General features: G+C 42.0%; 1 protein-coding gene across 1 annotated transcript; it reads right to left on the reverse strand.

The window, feature by feature from the left end:
- Nucleotides 1-1,366: 1,366 nt before the first annotated feature.
- TUBE1 (tubulin epsilon 1) lies at nucleotides 1,367-26,899 on the reverse strand. Its single transcript, XM_065401219.1, is given in 13 exon segments — nucleotides 1,367-1,596; nucleotides 4,508-4,682; nucleotides 8,090-8,230; nucleotides 10,106-10,246; nucleotides 12,639-12,814; nucleotides 14,870-15,057; nucleotides 17,081-17,202; nucleotides 17,819-17,934; nucleotides 18,588-18,645; nucleotides 23,749-23,801; nucleotides 26,530-26,603; nucleotides 26,681-26,806; nucleotides 26,809-26,899. Coding segments are annotated over 13 exon segments (1,620 nt in total). The 3' UTR covers nucleotides 1,367-1,437.
- Nucleotides 26,900-27,560: the final 661 nt, after the last annotated feature.

Genomic DNA, 27,560 nt, shown 5'->3' on the forward strand with positions numbered 1-27,560 from the left:
CACTCATGACATGCTGACAAAAACAAACTTATAAAAGGAACAAACACTACATATACAATGAAAAGTAACCTCCTGATCTTATGCTGGTCCCGCCTTCATTTCTGTTCCCTCTTCATGATATTTTGTTTCTTATTTAACCTAGACTGCAAGCTCCTTGGGGTAGGGACCATGGGTGAAGTCCTGGCCTCACTGAAGTCTATGGCAAAACTCCCAGTGACTTCAATGAGGATAGGATTTTACCCTATGTCTTTTGTCATAAAGTGCCAAGTACATTTGTAGTGTTCTATAGGTAAGTTGTTTCACCGGAGTGACTTTCAAAATGCTTTCTTCCTAATAAGAATTGCCTCAACAAATATTTGTCTTGTGTATTTCTGGCCTCATACATTAAAAATTAGAACTAATACTATTGTGTCTGGTCATACTACCACCAGAGCTCTCTTCAAAGAAACTTGTAATTAAAAAAAAAAAAAGTCATTTTATGGGTCCATTTGTAGTTGCTTAATGCAGTTTTAAGACAAAAGAGTCAGGCTTGGCAGACAAATTCTGAATATCCGCATATTTTATTCTGCAAAAATATAAGAGTTGTTATTAAGAAAACTGTTTATAAATATAGTCTGATCATAATACAAAAATCTCTTTACTCTAATTATATATTTAAAATATGCTTCTATTTTAATTAGGTTCTTTTAAGACTATAATCTTCGTTCACCAAACAATCCATATCATAAGTACATATGATCACAGTTATTGGATAAAGAGGCGGCATACTATGCTAGCCTCTTATCCTCATCAGTACATAAACCAACATTAGTGCAACCTACAGTTCATGAAAGGTGAAGCATTATTATACGATATATTAGGATTGTACTTGATGCATTTGTTTTGTCAAATTATTCTTGATATTGCCAGTTTTAATATCAACTTGGAAAATTTTAGTTCAATTACATCTAAATACAATGATGAAGCAACACTCTAAGTTGTGAATAGTGACACACATCACTTAGACCATCATTTTGGAAATAAATTTTCTAGGATATTAGGAACTTCAGAAATGACACACTAGATGCCTCCTTTCATCTCAAAAAAGGAAATGTAGGATTTCCCTTCCCTCGTGTATCTTATACCAAGGGGACTCTTTGCTCCAAAGCAGGGATCAATTAGCGCAAGTTGGTCCACGGAGTTCACCAACTCATTTTGGGCTGTTATAAATTCCTCCCTTCTCTCCTCCTGGCAGACGTGATCTCTACTTACTCTGCTAGTGTGCAATATATGTTGGTCCCTTTTCCACAGGCTGAGCACCTGATACAACACTCCCAGTCAGCCTGGAGAGGGACAGTACCAGGAACCCTGTGGAATGATTAGTCCTAGGTGCTTCACAACCCATCCAGTTAGCTTAGGCAGTCTGTTGTTCTGCAAATAATAACAATTCTTCCTCCGTTACATAGCTATCTTCAGTCTTGAGGGATATGTTCTAGGCACACTTTTAGTGGCATCTAGCTGGTTATACTCCTCTATTAGATCTGACAAGGATGATATGGCTTCGGAGAAACAGCTTTGCTCCATCCCATCAACGTGCAAGTAATGGTGAAGGTGAGCCTATAAGAATATACACAGATTAACTATATCCTTTTCTGTGCACAAGAAGTTAGATTAATCTAGCTCAATATACATTATTGTTTAGCCTGCCTTGAAAGGGGACAACAAGCACTATCATAAATAGATTGAAAGACTGTCTAGATTCACTATATCCTTTGCTGAAATGCTACTTAGCAACTTCCTGCTGCAATACTCTGGGGCATGCCCACACTACAGCTGCTACAGTGACACAACTACAGTGCCAGAGCTGTGTTGCTGTAGACTTTTCCCACATTAATGGAAGGGGTTTTTCCATTGATGTAGTTAATCCACCTGTCCGAGAGGTAGTAGCTAGGTTCTTCCATTGACCTAGCTGCATCTGCACTGGGGGTTAGGTCAACCTTGCGACAGCGCTCAGGGCATGAATTTTTTCACAGCCCTGAGTGACGTTGCTAGGTTGATCTAATTAATCTTTGGGTGAGTAGGGAGGGGATCTTGAACAATACTGCCAGCCAGATCAGTCACATGCCTCATCCTCCATCCTGTCTTACTCTAAATAAAGATCATTAAGGAGGCTTGTTCCTTTGTGTAGAAGCTTGTTGAAAGGATTCACCAATACATAGTTAAGAATCTTAGGCTACGTCTACACTGCACCGCAGTGCAGACTATTGGGGGTGTGAATTGCAGAACATACCAAAGAGTTGCACACTAACTGCCCTGTGTGGATGCTCCTAGCATGAACTTAAAAAAGTACCTAGTTCACGTTAACATAGTCCTAACAGTTAGAGAACACAAACTAGTTTGGCCAGCAGCATCCATATGGGGCAGTTAATGCGCAATACTTTGGTACACTTTGCAATTCACTCCCCAATAGTCCACACTATGGCACACTGTAGGCAAGCCCTTAGTGTCACTTCTGACCAAGCCCTTTATATTAAAAGCCAGGTGCCAGTTGTGGTTCAGAAGTGTTTTTTCCAGTGCCGCAAGATATCAAGATAGTAATGGAGTAAAGGCAATAAATGCTTTATTATTGTAATTCCTGATTAGTGGAGTTTACAGCAGAGCTTCTCTACTATTTGCCATTAGTTCAGAATGCAGCAGTATTTTTACTCATTGGTTTGACTGACTGTTGGCTGCTTCTGAAGTGGCAGGTGGCCCATAACACTATTATTTTCAAAAGTCTTTAAGGGCCTAAGTCCTGGGTACTTTAGAGACCCCATCTTGAACGTGGGCAAAGCCCTCATCCCTGCTCCAGCCCATTTGTGACAGGCAAAAGGGCCGCAGCACACAAAGAAGCCCTAAAAACCCTGATTCTGTCTGGGAAAGGTGGCCTCCCGAGACTCCCCTTGAAAGGTTTGGTGTAGAATGGGGGTGGGTGGAGCAGTGCTGTATGTTGCAGAAATTCTGGGCAGTGCTGCATTCTATAGGATAATCTGGGGAAGCTGCTGTAATTTAGACAAGCCCTCAGGGTTGCCTACATTACGCTGAGGGCCTCTCTGGCCCTTGGAGAAGCCCAGGATTGGGAGGGCACAATGACTCCCCCCCCAGGCTAGAAGTTCAGTGCTTATGTTTATCTGCCACCTACCTTTACAGGGCCCATCAAAGCAGGCTGGCAGACAATTGTGGCTTTGTTGTAGTGGGCTGCAGTGTCTGGAATTCACTGACATTAGTGTTTAGCCAGGACTCCGCTTAAAATGTAGCTAACTAGGACCTAGCTACCTGGTTCAGGTATGTGAAAAATTCAAACCCCGAGTGCCATTGTTAAGCTGATTTAACACCCCAGTGTAAATGCTTGGGGACTGGGGGGTGGATCATTTATATTAACAGAAAACCTCCTTCAGTCCACATAGGAAGCATCAACAGCTCTAGCACCTATAGTGTAGACATGCCCTAAGGTTAATCTTCCCACTTTTTAGGATTCCTTTAAAAACATTGAACTTCCAAAGGTGTTTTAGAACAGTGGTTCTCAACTGGGGTACATGTACCCCTGGGGTGTGCAGAGGTCTTCCAGGGGGTGCATCAACTCATCTAGATATTTGCTATTTTTCAGTAATAGAGCACTGTGACACTTGTATTTTTATGTCTGATTTTATAAGCAAGTCGTTTTTAAGTGAGGTGTAACTTGGGGGGTACGCAAGACAAATCAGACTCCTGAAAGGGGCACAGTAGTCTGGAAAGGTTGAGAGCCACTGCTTTAGGATATCCTGTTAACTCAATATAGAGTTCTTTTCCTTTCAGTCTTTTCTTGGGTTATCTGCCCAGCTTAGTTTTAGTTGTTAACTTAAACACCACCCTCATTTTAGCTAAGGCTATATGTTTGCCACAGCCACGACTTTCATGACAAAACTGAAGTCTCAGTCCGTGTTACAAGACAGCTTCATTGGATTTTACAAGTTTGATACAGTGAGTTAGAGTACTGGTGTTAAAAACGTAAAGGTTTTTTGATGATCAATAGCACAGGACTTATAATGACAAACATTAAAAAAAACCCTATGAGCGATAACTTAGTTTATGTTTCTATCTTTTGCTTTGACAAAGCCACAGCTTTTCCAGTTCCTTTGCCATGGCAAACAAAGAGGCTTAATTGAAGTGTTTTTAGGTATATTTAGAAGTGCTACACTTTTGTAGCATGCTCCCAGCTATACTGGTGGGGTGCAATTCAGATATAGGATGTGTTATCAAGACACTCATTCTGGTGGTATAGGAATACTAATAAAAAAAGATAATGCATTGTTATCAGAAAAGGTAGGTCCACAACACTGCTTTGCATTCGGCGTGCAAAGTCTATTGTATCTATATTAAAGCAATATCTTCTTTGTTACAGCTTGCACTGAAATTTGCTTTTCTCCTCCACTTCTCAAAAAATAAAATTATAGAAGAGACTACTGCTACTTTAAAGTACACTGGGATGCTATGCTGCTTTTCACCGTACCTTTTTCTTGTAGAGCTTCATGAATCGGTCTTTGAGCTCTGTAAAGGCCGGTTTCACACAAGTGTTGTTTGCTAATGTCAACAGTGAGTGAGAATGGCCCACAGGAGGTACTGAACATAGGCCAGTTTTCCAGCCTTCTTGATTCCATGAGACAAAATGAAGGGAAGGCTTCAACCTGCAATACATAAATTCATAGCTTAAAATAAGCAAGCAAGCAAAGAGGTACAGTACATAGCACAGTGTTAACAGTTCTGTTTACTTTGCTAAAACAAGCAATCTCAAGGGCACCTGCATATAAAATTTCAGGAAGAAAAAAGCCATTATAATTAGCATTTGGCATAACTCTTTTAGACTTTAACATGGAATTAGCAGCTTAATTAATGTAACCTTAAAAACCACAGGAGAATGCTAATTTTAATAATAATTTGTTAGTTTATTTTATATTTCAGTATTAAAAATAAAGCTACCTTCAAGGGACCCGTATCATAAGACACTTCACTCAGTTTCCCATAAAAAAGGGAAGCCTAGCTGCAGCCAAAACTAGTCAGACAGTGTAATACAATAGATGCCATAGACAGCATATTCTTAAGTTTGTTGACATATCATATAGGCTATTTGCTGGTGCTGGGAGAAAGGACTTATCTCCCAGTAACTGTGGTTCTTCAAGATGTGTTGTCCATATGGATTCCACTCTTGGTGCACATGCACAAGATTGGATTCCTTTGTCCATTGTCTCGGGGCTGCCCCGGTGCCTTAGATGTCCTCACACCTCAGCACCCGAGGTCATAAAGGGCAGAGCAGGCCCAACCATACTTCAGTTCTTTTGTCAATAACAAATCCCAGAGGACTCTGTAGTAGAAGGGAAGGAGGATGGGTCCTGGAGTCCATGTGCATAACACATCTCGAAGAACCACAGTTGCTGTAAGGTTAGTAACCATTCTTCCTTCAGTGACTGTCCACAGATTTCACTCTTGGTGACTGTCTGTTTCCTTGGAGATGGGTACTGGAGTCCTACTTTAAAAATGACTACAGGACAGCCCTACTAAAATGGGCATCTCATCTGGAAGCCTCTACAATGAATAGTGACTTGTGAATGAGTTGACTGAGCTCCCGGAGGCTGCCTTACATATTTTCAGTAAGGGACATTCCCCAATCCGGTAGCAGAGGCTGACCTAACTCTAGCAGAATGAGTTCTAATGTAGCTAGCTGTTTCCAACTTGGATAGCTTGTACCATGTTTTTATATAGCTGAAGATCCATTTTGATAATCTGTGAGGATACTGCCTGACCTTTAACCTTCTCAGTAGGGTTGGTAGAATTCAATGTTTTTTTAAAATAATTTTGACAGATATTGATATTTATTTTCAAGTATTTTTTTTTAATGATTTAAATTATCACAGTTGTACAAAATTATGGGTTTGAAGCATTTTTTAATTTTTAAATCACACAGTTGTAAATTATGGTGGAGGTCAGATTTAATGACAGTAGCCAATGAGATTAAAAAAAAATTAAAGCTTTATAACTGTTAAAACCCAAATTGTCAATATCCCATGTCAAAATATACAAAGTAAATATCCTTAATTCAAACTAAGAAGTTTTCAAGCATCATTTTTTACTTTGCCTACCTGTAAATTTTGATTATTACTAGGGCTGTCAATTAATCAGTTAACTCACACGATTATCTCAAAAAAATTAATCACGATTAAAAAAAATTTATCGCGATTCATCACAGTTTTTAATCACACTGTTAAACAATAGACCATCAATTGAAATTTATTATAAATATTTGTGTACTTTTTCCTACATTTTCAAATATATTTGAAAATACCCCTTCATGCTTCGGCCACCATTCCAGAGGACATGCTTCCATGCTGATGATGCTCGTTTAAAAAAAAAAAAAAAGTGTTAATTAAATTTGTGACTGAACTCCTTGGGGGACAATTGTATGTGCCCTGCTGTTTTACACCTGCATTCTGCCATATATTTCATGTTATATCAGTCTCAGATGACGACCCAGCACATTTGTTTTAAGAATACTTTCACTGCAGATTTGACAAAACACAAAGAAGGTACCAATGTGAGATTTCTACAGCACTCGACTCAAGTTTTAAGAATCTGAATTGCCTTCCAAAATCTGAGAGGGACAAGACGTGGAACATGCTGTCAGAAGTCTTAAAAGAGCGACCCTATGATGCGGAAACTACAGAGCCCGAACCACCAAAAAAGAAAATCAACCTCTGTTGGTGGCATCTGACTCTGATGATGAAAATGAACATGCGTTGGTCCGCTCTGCTTTGGATCATTATTGAGCAGAACCAGTCATCAGCATGGAAGCATGTCCTCTGGAATGGTGGCCGAAGCATGAAGGGGCATACGAATGTTTAGCATATCTGGCATGTAAATACTGTGCAATGCCAGCTACCAACGTGCCATGCGAACATCTGTTCTCACTTTCAGGTGACACTGTAAATAAGAAGTGGGCAGCATTATCTCCCATAAACGTAAACAAATTTGTTTGTGTGAGTGATTGGCTGAACAAGAAGTAGGAATGAGTGAACTTGTAGGCTCTAAAGTTTTACACTGTTTTGTTTTTGAGTGAAGTTACGTAACCAAAAAAAATAAATAAATCTACATTTGTAAGTTGCACTTTCATGATAAAGAGATTGAACTACAGTATTTGTATGAGGGAATTGAAAAATACTTTTTTAAAAATCTTTTTACAATGCAAATATTTGTAATGAAAAAATAATATAAAGTAAGCACTGTACACTTTGTATTCTGTGTTGTAATTGAAATTAATATATTTGAAAATGTAGAAAAAATCCAAAATATTTATAATAAATTTCTATTGGTAGTCTATTATTAACAGGGCAATTAAAACTGTGATTAATCACGATTAATATTTTTCATATCACGATTAATCGCAATTACTTTTTTTTAATCATTTGACAGCCCTAATAATTACCAATGGAAATATTTTTCACCTGGTTTGCATGTATGATGAAATCAATGCTTACCTACATTTATCAATAAAAAATGAATCCTTCCAAGCCTATCATCAAAGATCACTAGGTTTGCTTCTGAATGATTTTGTCATTTAAGGTAATATAACAATGCCCTTATTACATCAAGCATATGAAGTTTAGCTTCCCCTGGGGCTGAGTGAGGCTTGGGGGGAAAAACTGGGAGATGAACTGAACCATTCTCTCAGCAAACATCTTTATGACAGGTATATGACAAGAATGGTGAGGTTTTTTGATGGTATGCAGATAACTATTTGGTAATCACTTGATCATAACCACAAACAGATTTGGCTTGGAAAAGGTCCCATGACACTTAGAAAGGTTCACTACTTACAAAGCTTATTGACAAATTGTATCATTAGGAACCACAGAATAGTATTTTCAAGCTCTTTCACTCTTTTTCTGTTGGTCATTAACATTTCCTCTCTCAAGTAACTATAACTAAACTTTTCTTTTTTTGCTGAATTTATTGTTTAAACTTTTTGTATGAATAGGGAGAATCTGACAACAGCTTCTGTAATAAGTATTGTGCACAAACAAGCCATACAAATAGATCAAACCTTTCAATGTTTCTGCGAAGGTCTGAAACCTGTACATTTCCTCGAACCAGAAGTGCACAGGCAAGGTACAAGCTATGCTTTGGGTCTGCTTGAATCAACTGGTGGTCTTTGCTGAAAGCATCTGAAAACATTTGATCCAACCTAAATTAAGAAAAAAAAGGCAGTTATCTACTTTTATTAAGCATGTTGAAGTTCTTCACTAATCCCATAGCTTGTAATTTAAGAGCAACTGAAATTCATCCACTTCCTTGTTATTTTAAAGTATAAATTGGACAGTCAAAAAAAAATTTCAAACAATAGTACAAGCTGGGTGGCCTATTTCAACCTACATCCTCTTATGACCACACATTATTTGCTTTTCTTGGCACGCTTTTCTTTGAGCACCTGAGCATATAAATTACACCAAGTTCAGAAATAGTGGATATGGGGGAGTAAGTTACATGCCGGTAACTTGTGTTGAGTATACCAGTCGTGTCCCAGACTTGTGATGAATGTACCAGAGTTGATGCAACCTGAAGCTCAGTGGGGTAAAAGATGGTTCAAGTTACAATAGACTAGACTTCCTTAGATTTAGAGAATAGGGATTTTTTTCTCTGAACTTTGCTCTTTCCAGTTTGTTTGCTTTATACATTTGAAAGCATTCTGTGTACTGTCAGATTCCCTTTTGTGTGGCTCTTTCACCCAGTAAAAGGGAAGAGGGAAAAAATTAAGAGAAAAGGAAAATGTGAATGTAAAGCCATAAGTATTTGCAGATAAAACTGAAAGTATTTCAAATTGATTTTTTTTAGAATTAACTAGATTTCAAATTCAGTGTCCCTTTACATGAACCATCCTTGTTCCCAGACTTGTGTGTGTGTCAAAGGTTCATTACCTTATTTTACAAAAATTCTATGCCTTAAAAAATATATATAGTATGTGTGTGTGGGGGAACCCACTGAACCACACTTTCAACTTTATTTCTTAAAGAGTTGTTTGGCACTTAAAAAAAAAAATTAAAAGGAAATTTTCCCCAAAGTTCAAATTGGACTGGTTTATGTAATCTGTGGAAGGAGAGCCATGGTTGAACAGATCTTATGGGGCCCAAAGATGTAAAGCTCCTCTACTGTAGCATCTGGAAAGTTCATAAAGGAGTGGAGTCTTGGGAAGAGAGGTACAATTATACTTGGGCATAATATTGAGTAGTAGATGGTGGAAAGAAAGTTTAAAGCTTTATGACTGGAAAGTTGAGCATGTGAAGTTTTTAATGTAGATAAAGACTCCACCTTCACAAGTCCCCTTCATACCTTCTTTCAGTCCCTGTATACTCCTTTAAGCCGCTTCCATGTGCCCCAGGTCCATTGTATACAAATTTGTCCCCACTCTGTGTCCTCTTCCACTTACCTTACCCAGAATCTCTCTATTAAAGAGCTGAGAACATAATGCTACCCTCCATGTGTCCCCCATTCCCTACCAACGGTAGGTACATCTCCCAGTCCACTGCATCCTGCTCCATACCCCATCCTGGAATATCATCACTGCATTTCCCCTTAATCTTCCACCCTCCCATTTACCTGTACAGGGACCCTCCATCAGCACTGCACCACCTTTATCACTGCTCTAATGGTGGGATTTAATTCCTTGGTGGGAGGTAGAAATACCCCATCACCAAGCTCTTAATAATATATGTCTTTGCAGTTCCGTCACCGATTTCCAAAGAACCCACTAAAAGGCACTTCTCCGAAAGGCTAACAAAACATATTTTGAGTTTGTAAGCCAAGCCATTGTGGAGATTGAGCTTAAATAAAACACCATTAAGAACATTTTCAAAGTGAATATCAGGGAAATTTTGGAAATACCACAGTGCTTTTAAATTTCTTTTATTTTTTCCACAGGCTTCCAAAGAAACTTTTACCCTGGGGTTAGATACAGAATATGCAGTTTTCTTTTGTGGAAGTTACAGGAGTTAAACATAGGGCTTAAACCAGACCTCAGCTACAGCATAGCCTCCATTACTCCATAACAGTCTGTTTCACCTACCTTCTAGAAGGTACATTAACATCAGCCAATGTATACAGAGGAGTCAAGCTGGAAACCAGGTAATGAAGTCGAGGAAAGGGAACCAAATTCATGCTGATTTCATTAAGATCCATATTAAGGGAACCTTCAAACCTGGCAGAGCTAAAAGTTAATAGTACTATTATAAAAACAAAACCATTTACTTACAAAAAATTATGTAGAAGCTTGATATGTTACTGTTATATCCATATTTTTTTCCAGTTGTTCCCTAGAACAGAGAACATCATGGAGAAGAAATATAATGCTTGCAGTGTTGTTGAAGCCATGATGGTCTGACGATATAAAAGACACAAAGTGGGTGAGGTGATTTATTTTATTGGACCAACTTCTGTTGGTGAAAGAGACCAGCTTTCGAGCACCACCGAGGCAATCTGTTCCATCTTGTACCTAGCTGCGACTCTCTGATTACCTTTCCAAGATTTGAAGAAGACCTCCGTGGAGCTTGAAAGCTTGTCTCTTTCACCAACAGAAATTGGTCTAATAACAGATATTACCTCACCCAACTTGTCTCTCCCATGAATTATGTCATTTTACCAACTGCAGAATTGGTGAATCAATCACTATTATGAGAGTTACTGGTTTTTCATACATTTGTACCAATATTCTTCATTTCTCTTAAAAAAAGCCCTGAACATTAACACTAAGCACCCACTGTTTACTGGTTAAGGTACTGCTCTATAGCGAAGTGGTTTTTGGCTGAAGATAAGCCCGAGGTGATATAACTCCCTTAGGCTACGTCTTCACTACCCGCCTGAATCGGCGGGTAGAAATCGATCTCTCAGGGATCGAATTATCGCGTCTCGTCGGGACGCAACAATTGATCCCCGAATCGACGCTTGTACTCCACCAGCGCAGGTAGGAGTAAGCGCCGTCGGTGGGGGAGCCGCGGAGGTCGATTTGCCGCCGTCCTCACAGCGGGATAAGTCGGCTCGGATACGTCGAATTCAGCTACGCTATTCGCGTAGCTGAATTTATGTATCTTAAATCGACCCCTCCTACCCCCCCTGTAGTGAAGACGTAGCCTTAGTAACTAGACATTTCAGGGTTACTGTTGCAGATCATTTCACATAATTGGAAATAGGGATTAGGCAGTAAGGGCTTCTATACTACTAAACACAATGGGGGATTAACAGGTTAGCCATGGTCATTAACTGGAATAAAGAGAATTGGCTAGCAGGAACATGTACAAAAAAAGTCTTTTAACCTCTCGGTTTAACAATGTGTGACTGTATAAAGCTACAGGCAATCTATACCTATACATGTGCAAGAATCTTCCCACCAATTCATTTCAACCAAAAGAACTGCATTATGCAAATAAACTGATGACAAGAATGGAGAGAAGAGAAGAGGAGTTATGCCTCCGTCTCACTGAGTTTACTGCACTGATAACAGCAGCCACAAAAGGAGAAAAAAAAAAAAGCTGAAAAAATAGTAGAGAGGATGCTAATTCTGATGTCACAATCCTAAACAAAATGTTCACAGGGTAGCAGCAGGTGGCGGGAGATGGAGGGCCAGAGACATGGAATGCTCACAGGATGAATGAGTTAAGAAACCTGGAAACACATCTTTTGAACCAATCTATTACAAAAAGTACTCTTAAAAGCATTAGTCCCAATTAACTTCAATGGGAGTTCTTATAGTGATTAGTTTTGTATATTAAACAACTAGTGTTTGGGGGGGTAGCAGGTATATTCAAGAGGTGGTGTATCACTACTTGAGTAATATTTGTTTATACCCTGTCTTGTATCATTAGGTTCCTATTTTTAATAAAGGTGAAATCGCATTTCTGCTGCATAAATATTTTCTTATATTTGAATGTACTTCAATTTGTCTTTTGAAAAATCATTCATAAATAACTTCTCACTTTCAAATTTATTTAACACCTACCTGACACACAGCGTAAGGGTCCAAGACCTGAACATCTTAAAAAAATTCTACTTGCCTGTGGTGAGTAATCACTTCCTCCAATGGGTGAGTAAATCATTAAAACAAAACAAAAAACCCAAAACTAGATCTTTAGGGCAAACCATGGATAAAAAAAAGTTTCTTTTGCCAAGAGCAAGTTTTCATTATAGGTTTACAAAACTAGGCTAGCAAGTTAGAAGAGGATCAATCCTAAGAATTCAGATGACCTCTTTCTTCATCTGTACCACAGATTCAATAGGAGAAATCCTGAAGTCAGTGGGGTGTCATTGAAGTCCATGAGAGTTTTGCCATTGACTTCAATGGGACAGGATCTCATTCAATATCCCTTTTAGGGTTTCTACAGTAGTTTCCTCATGCTAAAATGTAAGCCACTTTGCCAAATTACCCCCTGAAGTGGGTTCTTTAGACTGCTGTTACAAGACTTGAACAGTGCTTATTAACTCTTAATTACAACAGCTGACTAATACCATACTGAGAATGGATCAATATTTTCTCAACTGCAGTACATCCATTCTGCATACTATCTCTCGCAGCATTACTTGCATAGTGGAATACTCAGTAAGATTACCTTGTCAGGTTCAGCAGCAAGTTGGCCACAATATTGTTCATAGCATCAAATGGCTTCTCCTGTTCAGTTTTGATACTGCCTGCACTTGAGGTTAACAAGCTGTTTTGTTTCACAGTTGATCCTAGCTTTCCAGAATTGGTCATCTGATGAATTTTACTAACTATAGAAAATAAAGACTTGGAGAGAAGACAAACGAAATTATTATAAAAAAAAGCTTCCAGGTACTCCTGTGCACAGAGCTTTCACATTCAGCGTCCCTGTTTGTTTCAGTAAAAACTTAAAATCTAAGAACAAAAATTTAAGCACAGTAGCTCAAGTTAAGTTTGTGCCTTTGAAGTCTGCTTCACTGTTTGGTCATTCGTAATTGACTAATGTATTTTTGAACTGCTTTTCTTCAAATGTGTCAAGAAAATCTGAAGCTTAACTCAAACACAAGTTTAATTTTTATTCAAATACAGAAAAACTTGTATTTCCTAATAAGGTATTTGTTCTCATATTCATATAATTCAAAAGATTTTTTTCAAATTAAAAAATTCATTTTTGCATGGGGGACAATTTTGTTTATAAAACAATAGCCATATATTGAGAATAAGGATCTTAAAAACAAGGGGTTTTGCAATCATTACCTTAAAGCAGACATAGGAATAAAATTCCCTGCTACAGACCATTTCTGTAAGGAAGGGGAAAAGTACTGGGCAATTTTTAAATAAGGATAAAATTTTCAAAAAACAACAACCCCGAAGTAACATAGGACCCCAAGTAGGGTTGCCAGGTGTCCGGTTTCTGACTGGAAAGTCTGGTCGAAAAGGGAACCTGTCAGTGTCCGGTCTGCACTGCTGACTGGACACTAAAAGTCTGATTACTAGAGTAAACGTGATAAGCCTCCCTGCCGAGAGGGCGGGAAGATCAACAGCTGTTTAGCTGCTGATGGAGAGCCTCAGCCACAGCTACAAGAGGTCTCTCACAGCTCTGACTGAGGAGGGGGCCGGCCCAGGGCTGGGGAGTGCCCACAGGTTCGCACTGGTGCTGCGAGCAGAGTGGGTGAGGGGAGGGCAAGCTTCAAGCACGACGGAGAGGCTGCGGGGCTCGGATGTCAGGAGAGGGGCTGTTCGGAGAGCAGCCCCTGGATCTGCTTGCCCCACTGCCGGCTGCAGAGGGGCCTGGGCTTGGCACGTTACACTGCACAGGGCCACTTCCCAACAGGCTGGGCTGCCCATCCCCGCTCCGTGCACGGCATGATCACTGCCCAGGTAGGAGCCCAGCTGCCCCCCAGCGCTACTCCCTGGGAACTCGGGTGCCCGCACTCTCCAGGCAGCAGAAGTTGACAGGCTCTGGCGTGTTGCAGCCAGCCTGCCCCAGCCAAAGCCAAGGTAGCCTGGGAGCCAGGGCCCCAAGAGCCCCTCGCTGTGGGGTGCAGAGGAGCCAGGAGCAGAGGCTCATTAAACCCCTCAAGAGAAGTGGGGAGACCCTAGAACCAATATTTCTGTGCAAGTTTTCTGGAGCCAGCCAGGGTGAGTGGGTCACGGCTGCTGCTGTGGGGGAGCGGGGGAGGAGGGGGCTACAAACTATGGGGCAAGTTCCCCAGATGGAGGCGACCAACCACCTGCTCCCAGTTCCATGGACCCAGACAGGCAGGGGACACCAGGGCGTGTTTGGAACCGTCCCTTGCCTCAGTGTTGGGGGCCTGGAGGAACTGGTGGGGGGAGCTGGAAGTCAGGACTCCTGGGTTCTCTCCCTGGCTCTGGGAGGGGTGTGGGGGCTAGTGGGTTAGAGCGGGGGTGGGGGCGGGAAGTCAGGAATCTTGGGTTCTATCCTCAGCTCCAAGTTGTGTGACTTGAGTGAGTGGCTTATGGAAAGAGCGCCCACCGCAGGTAACTGATGGGGTGGGCAGAGTACGGCGGTCCCCAGGCTGGGTGCAGGGGAGGGGAGAGGGAGGAGTGAGTGGAGGGCAGGATCTTGGGGGAGAGGGTGGAGCAAAGGGCTGGGCCTCAGTGGGAGTGGGAAGGAGCAGAGTGTTCAGTTTTCCGAAATTGGAAGTTGGCAACCCTAACCCTAAATCTCATTTTCAAAAGTGACTTAAGGAACTTAAGAGCCCAAGCCACTTTGGTTCTTTTTGAAAATAAGTTTCAGGATAACATTTTCCTGTTCATCAATACAGACAAGGAAGAAACACTTCCTCTGTAATGTACACCACAAGAGAAATTGACAAGAATATTAATACTCTCTCTTACTTCATTTTCAATTGGCAGCACACAGTCCGCATGCTCATTAAGTTCCTTCATAGCCAGAACACTATTATATGGAGAAGTAATGACATCATCCTCCCCAGAAGGGTAAACTGAAGTAACAAATCTATATACTTCCGGGAACTCATCTTCAAGCACGTTTAGTACAAAAGTACCAAGACCGGATCCTGTCCCTAAGAATAATTAAGAAAAAAGTTACAATTAAAAGAGATAATGCTTAAAACAACATCCTGAATTATTTAAATCCCGTCTGAAACACAGGATTTCTTTGTACATTACAGACCAGATTTTCATAAGTGCTCAGCACTCAGTGATCACAGTGGGAGTTAGTAGAGCTGGACAGGAAAAGGTTTTTCCATCCTGAACTGGGATAAGAATTTGAAAGCTTGAACATTTTCATGAACAAAAAAATCTGAAAACAAATTTTTTTGGGTCAACTGAAGAAATGTTGAAACAATTTCTAAACTTTTTTTTCAAAAATATTTTGAAATGGGAAATTTGTCAATTTAGCAGGGATCCTGGTCAATTTTCCATCACTGACAATTTTAAAATCAAGACTGGATGTTTTTCTAAAATCTGCTGTAGGAATTATTTTGGGAAAGTTTTATGGCCTGTGTTATATTGGAGGTCAGACTTGATCTAGGTCCCTTCTGGCTTTGGAATCTATGAAAAACGACCCTTTTCTGTAAAAAGTTTGTTTTGATGAACTGGTGTTTTCTGACTGAAAAACTTTTAGTTGAAAAATTCCAGAGCAGCTCTTGTACTAAGCTTTAATGAAATACCCTTAAGTGTTACATCTAGTCTACTCTGGAACATTTCTTGTGATGGGACATGGCTCTTCTTAGCAAGTTATTCTATTGTCTAGCTAACTTTGTTAAAAACATAAGGATGGATATTTATAAAAGATGTGGTTTCGGAATCTTTTTAGAACACTCAAATACTGTATCCGATCAGCGTGTATCTCTACTTAAGCCTAAAATACAGATTCAAATAGCCCAATAATGCAGGTAAAAGAGCATCTTCAGCTTGTGTGTGTAGATATATCATCCTGGGAAAAGGCAGGGTATCTCCATAATGAGTTTTGTATAATACAGTTTGTATGTTGAGTGTAATTATAGTCAGCGAGATGACTGCAAGTGGTACTTTTTGGTGTTCAAATTTATTTTTCCTTCAGTGACTTCCTTATTAAGTTTGCTCGGTTTTCAAGTCAGAACATGATTTCACCCCCCTTCTTTACTGTCAACATTAAGTTCAAATCAGAGACCTGAAAATTAAGCGGTGTATCTTCTGCCTTGGACAGCTAATATTCTGGAATCCTAACAGCTGACAATTTTAATTATGAGGCTGGAGGATGAGGAGAATATAACTGCTTTTCTGCAATGCTGAGAGTAATAATAAGCAGGTTCTCTCAAACTAAGCATATTACACTGAAGACACAGCACAAAGATACATGGAAAACAGGGGTCTATTTTCATATTCAGTTTTCAGATCCTACCCATTTAAACTATCTTCTCTTAATGTAACAGCACTGAAGTTGGTCAAGTTTGGTGCCATTATGCTAAGACCAAAGTTGTCATTGCACAAGGTTACCCTTGGATACATTTACAATATGGTACTAAGAGAACACTTCATTTATGTTGATAATAATAGGTAAAAAAGTTAGAAGAAAGCACTGTGGGAGCAGGATGGTCTGACAATCATGGTCCAAACACCCCAAGGGAGAACAGAAAACCACAGATGGAAACAAAAAAATTAAGCTACCTCGTTATCCTCCTTCAAAACCTTCCTTAAAACTCTGCTTTTCTGTGATGCCTACAAAAAAACCCTTGAAAATCATTAGGCACTGATCTACTTAGACCTATTGCCTATCATGCTAACCAGTATTGTCTCCTTGTGCCCCCCCACTTGTCTGTCTGTATGCATCTGTTGTCTCTGATCTTATACTTGGATTGTACGCTCTTTGGGGCAGGGACTGTCTTTTTGTTCTGTGTATACAGTGCCTAACAAAAAGGAGACCTTGGCACTATGGTAATATTATTACTACTACTAACTTGACTTAAAGGGTCTTTGTTAATTAAAAAAAATTCCTTACCATGTTACCAGTGTCTTATATTATGAAAGTTAAATTTTTTCAAAATCTAGTTCTTTTTTCACTTGTGGCATTTGCAGACATGCTCACCATGAAAAAACGCTTACCACCTCCCATTGAATGAATTACAAAAAAACACTGCAGACAGTCGCAGTGTTCTGCAGTCCTCCTCAGCTTTTCCACAATGTGTTCCCGGTACCGATAGCCATACAGTTTATGACCTACAGCCCTGCAAATATGAGAAATGATAAGAAAATTTAAATTTCCAGCTTTGTACTCTAATTCTTCCTATTCTTGTCTGTACACACAGTATTATTACAGATGTGCTAACACCTTAGAGAAAAATTGGAAATTTGTTCGGTTATCTACTTTATTCAGAGTTTCTCCTCCCTTTTTTGTGACTTGGCGTATATGCAAAAAGTCAGGATCTGTGTTGCTTGGAAGTCAGAAGTTCATCTGCTCCTGTTATTCACTCCTCACTTGGTCTCCATGCAAGTTGCATAATGTCCCAAACTAGATTATGACCTTCAGTGAAGAATGAGCCGCTGGAACAGGAGAATGCCTAAGACAAATGATCCTTTCTTCATGCAAGTAGGCCAAGTAACAAAAAACAGTGAGGGAAGAGAAACACAGAAGAAATGATATGTCAGCAGAATGATTCATAAATAAAATGCTTTTCAAGGTTCTCCTCAAGGTGACAGCAACTCTAAGATTTACTGTTAATGTGTCTCAGTTCCCCCCGGTGCAATAGAATCCTCTAGAAAGACATTGTTATCATTTTCAACCTTTTCAACTGCCATCTATTAGTAGCTAAAATTGCTTTGCGAAGAAGAGTTTATTCTCACCAGTTGTTCCCTGAACCAGAAACATCTGTGATGAGCTGCTTGCTATCAAAGACATCTCTCAATGGCCCCTGCAGAATTTCATTCACTACACCCTCCTCCATGTCAATCAAGAGAGCCTTACAGAAAGAAAAATTTTAATTCAGTCAGTATGCCACTCTTTGAAATAGTTACACAAAAGGGATTACGAGCACTTGCAAGATAAAAGGTATCTTGTTCCTTTAAAGTTTCAGGCATAAATATCTTATTTTAAAAGATACACTATGACTGAGAAGCCGACTAGAAAAATTCACCTTTATGATCTTGTCAGAAGACAAAATTTAATGAAGCATTATTTCAGTTATTGCAACTTTTGTTTATGCTGTTCAAAATTTCAAGGGTTAAATGCATAACATGCTGAATACTTAGTAACAAAAAAAACTGGCACAGATTTTCAAAGATATGTTTCCTCTTAAAAACTTATGTTAACTAAGTGGCTCAAATAAAACCCTTTACTGCCCCCTCCAAACAAACACCAACTATACGTGTGATCTACACAATCATTTTCCTAAATTATACATTTCAAATGATTACTGACGTCTGCCCGCAAAGTGGACTATAATACTGTTACACTAACCTGGGGAACTAAGAAATTTCAGTTTTAGTTTGAGAAGCATGTCTGAAATTGTGCATTTAAGACAAAAGATAAACACAGGAAGTTTAAACCATGAGCTCTTTACAGTCAGTCATAAGTATGCAACGTATACAAAATTATCCTTATAAATTGTCTTACTCGTGCTTTTAAAGAGAAGATTTTTCCTTTGTGAATATCAGCACCATCACCACCATTTCTGGAAAAGGGAGAAATGTTTTATAAGATCAGATCCATTATGGAAGTGATACAGTATTATTAAAATTCTCTTTCCTTCTCATTGATCTCTGCTGTCCAGAGGTTTGACCCAATGCAAAACAATAATGCTCCCCCTCACACACACATATACAACACACTCTACTTGCAAAGTCTTAATGGAAATTCCCTAAAATAAAGTCTTTACAGGATCCCATCCCACTGATAATATCTTAAGGACAACTTCACGTGACACTAAGGTGGTCAGCATGAAATATTTACCATCAGGAACATCCCCCTACTCATTGCTGGCGAAGTAGCTGGATTCTAGCCCTGGCTCTGGGAGAGGAGTGTAGTACATAGTGGTTAGGCAAAGGACAACTAGACTGGTTTAATCACTCTGAAATGCAGTATGGTGCAGTGTGTAATATTCGGGGCTGTCAAAAGAAAAATCTGGATTCTGTGCTTGCAGTGACGTTGCATAAGCTCTCAGCTAATTTATTTTTTTTAAAAATGGGCAGGGGAGTGTTTAGCAGCTCTTCACTATTTTCTGTGTTTCATAATCTAGTTAATAATAAAGGTAATGAATTGTATGGGAATTTAAATAGCACTCAGAGGTTACTCTCTTTTTTCTCCAGTTCAGGAACTTCCCCCTAGGCTACAGGGGTATACAGGGCACAGTCAAGGAAATATGATGTGACTGGAACAACAGAGACTTGGTGGGGTAACTCACATGTCTGGAGCATTATCATGGATAGGTATAAACTGTTCAGGAAGGACAGGCGGGGAAGAAAAGGTGGAGGAGTTGCACTGCATGCAAGAGAGCAGTATGATTGCTTGGAGCTCCAGTATGAAACTGGAGAAAAGCCTGTGGAGTCTTTGGGGTAAGTTTAGAGGTGAGAGCAACAAGGGTGGTGGTCATCTGCTATAGACCAGGAGGATGAGGTAGACGAGGCTTTCTTCGGACAACTCACAGAAGTTTCCAGATCACAGGCCCTGGTTCTTATGGGGAACTTCAATCACCCTGACATCTGCTGGGAGAGCAATACAGCAATGCACAGACAATCCAGGAAGTTTTTGGAGAGTGTTGGGGACAACTTCCTGGTGCAAGTGCTGGAGGAATCAACTATAGGCTGTGCTTCTCTTGACCTGCTGCTCACAAACAGGAAAGAACTGGTACGGGAAGTAGAAATGGGTGGCAACCTGGGCAGCAGTGACTATGAGTTGGTCAAGTTCAGGATCCTGAAAAAAGGAAGAAAGGAGAGCAGCAGAATATGGACCCTGGACTTCAGAAAAGCAGATTTTGACTCCCTCAGGGAACTGATGGGCAGGATCCCCTGTGAGGCTAATATGAGGGGAAAGGAGTCCAGGAGAGCTGGCTGTATTTACAAAAAAAAGCAGCCTTATTATGGGCGCAAGAACAAATCATCCCAATGTGCAGAAAGAATAGCAAATATGACAGGTAACCAGCTTGGCTTAACAGTGAAATCTTTGGTGAGCTTAAACACAAAAAGGAAGCTTACAAGAAGTGGAAACTTGGACAGATGACTAGGGAGGAGTAAAAAAATATTGCTTGAGCATGCAGGGGTGTAATCAGGAAGGCCAAAGCACAATTGGAGTTGCAGTTAGCAAGGGATGTGAAGGGTAACAAGAAGGGTTTCTACAGGTATGTTAGCAACAAGCTGGTGGTCAGGGAAAGTGTGGGACACTTACTGAAAGGGGGAAGCAACCTAGCGACAGATGATGTGGGAAAAGCTGAAGATTTCAATGCTTTTTTTGCCTCGGTCTTCACAGACAAGGTCAGCTCTCAGATTGCTGCACTGGGCAGCACAGTATGGGGAGGAGACGAGCAGCCCTCAGTGGTGAAAGAACAGCTTAAGGACTATTTAGAAAAGCTGGACATGCACAAGTCCATGGGGCTGGATGCAATGCATCCGAGAGTGCTAAGGGAGTTGGCTGCAGGGCCGGCACTTCCACTAGGCGACCCTAGGCGGTCGTCTAGGGCGGCAGGATTTGGGGGGGCGGCATTTTGCTGCCCTCGGCGGAAATTCAGCGGCGGGGGGTCCTTCCGCTCCGGATCTTCAGCGGAAATTCGGTGGCGGGTCCTTCACTTGCTCCGGGACCCGCCGCTGAAGTGCCCCGAAGATGTGGAGCGGAAGGACCCCCGCCGCCGAAGACCCCAGGCCCCCTGAATGCTCAGAGGAAAAGCGCTGCTGCCTAGGGCGGCAAAAACCCTGGCGCTGCTCCTGGTTGGCTGATCTGATTGCAGAACCATTGGCTATTATCTTTGAAAACTCGTGGCGATCGGGGGAGGTCCCGGACAATTAGAAAAAGGCAAATATAGTGCCCATCTTTAAAAAGGGGAAGGAGGAGAATCTGGGGAACTACAGACCTGTCAGCCTCACCTCAGTCCCTGAAAAAATCATGGAGCAGGTCCTCAAGGAATCCATTTTGAAGAATTTGGAGGACAAGAAGGTGATCAGAAACAGTCAACATGGATTCACCAAGGGCAAGACATGCCTGACCAACCCGATTGCCTTCTATGATAAGATAACTGGCTCTGGATATGGGGAAAGCAGTGGATGTGATATATCTTGGACTTTTGCAAAGCTTTTGATACGGTTTCCCACAATATTCTTGCCAGCAAGTTAAAATCGTATGGATTGGATGAACGGACTATAAGGTGGATAGAAAGCTGGCTAGATTGTCGGGCTCAACAGGTAGTGATCAACGGCTCGATGTCTAGTTGGCAGCTGGTATCAAGCGGAGTGCCCCAGCGGTCAGTCCTGGAGCCGGTTTTGTTCAACATCTTCATTAATGATCTGGATGATGGGATGGATTGCACCTCAGCAAGTTCGTGGATGACACTAAGCTGGGGGGAGAGGTAGATAGATAGAGAGTAGGGACAGGGTCCAGAGTGACCTAGACAAATTGGAGACTTGGGCCAAAAGAAATCTGATGAGGTTCAACAAGGACAAGTGCAGAGTCCTGCACTTAGGATGGAAGAATCCCAGGCACTGCGACAGGCTGGGGACCGACTGGCTAAGCAGCAGTTCTGTAGAAAAGGACCTGGGGATTACAGTGGACGAGAAGCTGGATATGAGTCAACAATGTGCCCTCATTGCCAAGAAGGCTAATGGCATATTGACATTAGTAGGAGCACTGCCAGCAGATCGAGGGAAGTGATTATTCCCCTCTATTCAGCACTGGTGAGGCCACATCTGGAGCGTTGCATCCAGTTTTGGGCCCCCCACTACAGAAAGGATGTGGACAAATTGGAGAGAGTCCAGCAGAGGGCAACGAAAATTATTAGGAGGCTGGGGAACATGACTTATGAAGTGAGGCTGAGGGAACTGGGCTTATTTAGTCTGCAGAAGAGAAGAGTGAGGGGGAATTTGATAGAAGCCTTCAACTACCTGAAGAGGGGTTCCAAAGAGGTTGGAGCTAGGCTGTTCTCAGTGGTGGCAGATGACAGAACAAGGAGCAATGGTAGCAAGTTGCAGTAGGGGAGGTCTAGGTTGGATATTTGGAAAAACTATTTCACTAGGAGAGTGGTGAAGCACTGGAATGGGTTACCTAGGGAGATGGGGGTAACCCTCCATCCTTAGAGGTTTTTAAGGCCTGGCTTGACAAAGCCCTTGCTGGGACGATTTAGTTGGGGTTGGTCCTGCTTTGAGCAGGGGGCTGGACTAGATGACCTCCTGAGGTCTCTTCCAACCCTAATCTATGATCAGATGAGGTACACATTCTCTCCCTTCCCCTCCCTTCCTGAGTGGGTGATGGCATTTGTGCTGCAGCAGATTTGTCATCAAACTAAAATCTCATGTGTTCACCTTAACATACATTTTCTGTTACGGCTAAAAAAAAAGTTATAAAGCAGTCTATGGACAAACATATTGATGTATAACTGGTATTCAAGGAATCAGCATATGAGGAGAACAATGTGGCCAAAGCAGCATGCTTTTTTCTTTATGCCCTTTTTGCAAGGAATCTAAGGGCTGGTACACACTAAGCCCCCAGTTCGAACTAAGATACGCAACTTCAGCTACGTGAATAATGTAGCTGAAGTCGAAGTATCTTAGTTCGAACTTAAAGGTACTTACCGCGGGTCCACACGCGGCAGGCAGGCTCCCCCGTCGACTCCGCCTACTCCTCTCGCGGAGCAGGATTACCGGCGTCGACGGCGAGCACTTCCGGGATCGATTTATTGCGTCTAGACAAGACACGATAAATCGATCCCAGAAGATCGACTGCTTGCCGCCGAACCAGCGGGTAAGTATAGACGTACCCTAAGTGAGTCAATCCAAAATTCAAACAGTACTCAAAATTTATTATCTGTATTTTGGTTTTTGCCATTTCAATGAAGTCTTTACAAAATAAAGGTTTAAAGCCACTGTTAAAATTGAACTTTGTAACCCCATCTTAACTATCTTGCAGCTACTGATTCACCATCATATTAGATAGAAAGCTGCTTAATAGTGTTACAGCTAAATACCATGCATGGTAAGCAGTACAACTGTTTTATTCCTTTCATTAAGGAATTAGATGCACATGTGTAAGCAGGGAGGAGTAGCAGGGGTGCCAGTATGGTGGGATAGGTGGGTTTGTTTTTCTTTAAATTCTAGCTATGGATTCTAGTGTTCATGCTAGAACAGGTCAAGTACATTTTTCAAGGCCTGCATAGATTGTGCTTCTTAAATGAATTCCTCTTGCAAGATCCCCAATCAACACAAAAAATCATAATTATAAAGCCTGACATTTAAATATGACTGAGTGGCTGAAACAGAATACATTTTATTTTAAAGGAAGATTAATGTGCAGTTATTAACTGACTGCTTTTTTTTGGTGGGAGGGAGAAGGGGTGAAGGAGGAGTAGAACACTTTCATAGAATTAGAATAGCAAAGGTCTATATCAAAGAGGAGGACAGACACAATGTATGAAATTACAAGATCTCTTTAGGATCTCTTTCTAGCAAAATTAGTAGTTTGACCTGAAACAGATAAAACTGTAGTTTATTCAGGGCAATAGCAAATAGGGATGGCTGACTTACTGAAATCAATTACTCCGATAAATTTCAAATAGGTCTCTTGATACAGCAAAGCTTACCTGGTATCCACATTTCTAAAGAAGCTGCTTAATGCTTCATCATAAATTCCTTTCTAAAAAACAGAAACGTTGCACAAGTTAAGTTTTAAGTGTGCAATTTTAGAGATTCTCAATGCTATTTCTGGCTAGCAATGTACAACAGTATTAAGTTAAAAATATACACAGAATTTGAAATTATGAAAGTAAACAATTCATTCAATAAAAACATTTTATTCAACGCAAGATTTAACAAATCACAACCAATATTATATTTTCTTTAATTTTGTGTTTTTGAAGATTTTTGTATTTTATGAAAATACCCAATAGATTTATTAATTAGCATTAAAACTGGCTTTGCTGTTTTACATGTTGTATTTGTTATGGTATTATAGCTGATCCATATCTACTGTACAGCTGCCCACTAAACAGTGGGATGAAAATGAAAGCGTGTTGCTGTATACAATACTAGAAATATAGGATTTGCCATAATGAATCAGTACTAGCTGCTTTGAAGCAAGGTAGCCAAAAGGACTGTCCACCATTATCTTTATTAACACATTGAATTTTTTTTTTAAATAATGTCTATATAGACCTTGCAAATTGGACACATTTCCATTCAGGGGTCCTCAGCATGCTAATTACTGGGCCCATTTATCTGTTACTCTGTCCCTGTGCTGAATATAGGAATGGAGAAGAGACCAATGGTGACTTTAGTGCAACTTTATACTCCTTGTATTTTGCATCCTGAAGGGGGCCTACTTGGATAAGTTAGAGAAACCCCAAGGTTGCTCTGATATACACTCCATTCGCTGTTGACCATGAGAAGTAGAGAATAGTTGGACCACTGCAGTGTTCCAAATCCACACACTACACAGGGACTTGGAAGGGGAGTGGTGTAGAGATGTTTCACTGATTCTATGTCAATTGGGCAAGCCCCCTGAAGTGGGGGATTCCCCAGGGCCTGTCGCTGCCCCTTTAAGCTGCTAAAGCCACATAATTTGCCTGTGGGACAACAGAGAATTGGGTCCCAAGTGTTCTTTATTGATGTATATTCTCAGCTTTTTTCTAGAAAAAATCACTGCTGTTGCCTTGACAGCCAAAGAACAAAACACTTATTTTTTGCAGGGCTTTGGAGCGGAGCCTGGAGCTGGAGCGCGGAGCAGCTCTGGAGCAGTGGAGCTGCAGGTTTTTGCCTGGAGCTGGAGCACAGCTCCAAAGCCCTGCAGCATGATGGCCTGTTGATTTTCTGGCATTACAATTTTTTTGTTCAAGGTCTACATGTGTTTCGATAACTAAATCACTTTCCAGAGCAATGCTCACATACCTTCATGGACTGTACTATTTGTAATGCCAAAAAAACAACAGGCCACCATTCTGCAAATCAATATTAGTACTATACTGAGAAAATACGCACACTCTTTGGCAGTGACTAGATCTGTCAGAGTACCATGGGCTGGAGATGAGTGTATTTGCCATCTGTAGTAATAAAAATAGTTTGCAGGACTTAAAAAGACTTGCACAGGGAGCACATAGGCTTTAGCAGGACTAAAATTGGCAAACGCATTCCCACAGGCACAGAGAAGGATTGGTTTAAATCTCAGAACAAGAGTTTGCAGGTCAAAAGTCAATATCTGGCAGTGGGGTTATTTCAATGACCCAGATACACGTGACTGCAGTGAAATATAAACCATGTCTGTCAGCTCCTGGAGGAACCATGCACCATGGAAGATCTTGCCAGGGCTACAGACCAGACCTTATGTGCCCAACACTGGAAAAACCTATGATTGTGATGGAAGGACACCAGAAGAAGGAGGAGGACTGAGAAGGGAACATAGTAACTGCCATACTGGATCAGATTGGGCGAACCAAGGTACATCTAGTCCAGTATCCTGTCTGCAACAGCAGCCAGAATCAGATACTTCAGAGGAAAGTGGAAGAAACCCAAAGCGGGACAATGTAGGATAATCAGCTGCATCATGAAAGGCTCCTTATGGGAAACAATTACATAGTACTTGGAAAAGGAAAAGCAGTACTAACTGCTCAGTCCTGGTTGGAGCTGAAAGTTTGTCAGAAAATCATTCAGATGAAAAATGCCCTTTTCACAAAACTAATTTTTTTCAAGAGAAAATTTCAGTTTACCAAAAAATTTTTGTTTCTCATCAGGAAAAATCAAAAAGGATGGCTCCTGGTTGGGCCTGGAAGGAAACTGACAAGATACATGTGACTGCTGAGCATGTCAGTTTCACTCCGCAGCTGTCTGGGTCCCGGGCGGGCGCGACTTTGTTCCATGCATTGGGGTTTCCGTCCCAAAGGAAGAGTTTTCGGGAGACGGAGTTCATGAGAAATTTCGAAGCCACTAATTTACCCGGGGAACTGGGAAGGCGGCGCGTGGGACGGCTCCAGCGGCGGGGCGGTGCCAGAGCTGTGGGAGGAACTGCTCATGTCACCCCGGTGAGATTTCAGACCCCCAAGGGCTGCGCTACACGGATCAGGTCAGGGAGTCCCCCGGCGTCCAGCCCAGTAACCCCCAGGCCTCAGGCTGCCCCGGCCCCCGGAGGCGGAGACAGACGCTGTGGAAACACCGCGCGGAGCCGCCGCCGAGGGGGGACTAACGGGACCGCAGCGGGGAAGCCGCGCTCGGGGTGGGGGTCCCAGGCTCTGCTCAGAATCAGCGGCCGACGCTGCGCGCGCTCAGGAAGAACCCGGTCGCCGCTCCCCCGGGGAGCGGACACTGCACCGCCCGCGGCCCGGCAGCTGGGGGGGGGGGGCGGGGGTGTCAGGGCCGCTCCCGGGGGCTGTTACCTTGTTGACGGCGGCGTGTTCCCTCAGCGCCAGGTCCCAGAAGCGGCAGCCGATCTGGTTCCCGCACTGGCCCACTGCAAAGCAGGAGAGACACGGGTCAGCGGGGCTGGGGCGGGCGGAGGATGGGGGCGGGGGGGTCTCACCGGCTTACCCTGCACCACCACCGACTGGGTCATGGTCGCCGCTCCAGGGGCCGTTACTAGCGGCGCGTGGGCAGTAGCTGCGGCTCCACCTCCTCCAACCGGCGAGGAGCTGACCCCGCCTACTCCGAACCAGGTTCCGAAAGCCCCGCCCCTCGCGTGCCCGGCGCCGGGCGGGTGAGGCTCACGCAAGCTCTTCCAACTGCCAGGTTCGGCGTGGAAGGTACCATCCGCTCTCATGTCCTCGGCGAGGGCGAGCGCATGCGCGACACCTCTCCCCGCCCACTGGCTTGGTCCCCTCTCCCCCGCAGATGGAACGTTCCGGGCTGGAGCACTCAGAGCGGAGGCTGCTACAGATGGGCAAAGGGAGGGTGGAGCCTTGTGTGGCTAAGGGCAGCGCAGGCCTTTGGCTTGCAGCCCTCCAGCCTCCCTAGGGTTGGTTGTTGATATTTGGCTGCTCTCTGACCCCACCTGGTGATGCGCCTCTTCAGTGGCACGTGCCACTGAATTCAGAAAAAAAGACAGGATTAGCAGAAGTCAGAGTGTGGAGGCAGCATGGCTACCTACAGGATTGAAGCTTTCAGTAAAAAAATTAAAGCTCAATCACACAAGTGCTGTACGCTGATTATTGCCAAAGTAGGGGTAGGGTTTATAGGCAATTTTCAGCCTCTAGAGATTAAGTAGCTCTTCAGTACATGTTACCACTAAAATTAAAAATTATGGGCTCAGCCGTTGTCCTACAAATATGTAATATGCAAATACTCATTCCAAACTTGTTTAATAGCGAGTAACACACCACCAGATGTCACAATGTGATGATCATACTCCCAACTCACCAAGGCCTGAATACGGTATTGGCAACCCCAAAATCATGAGTCAGCCTTAGCCCCC

Source organism: Emys orbicularis, chromosome 3 (genome assembly GCF_028017835.1).
Source record: "Emys orbicularis isolate rEmyOrb1 chromosome 3, rEmyOrb1.hap1, whole genome shotgun sequence".
In the NCBI taxonomy this organism is placed as follows: domain Eukaryota; kingdom Metazoa; phylum Chordata; order Testudines; family Emydidae; genus Emys; species Emys orbicularis.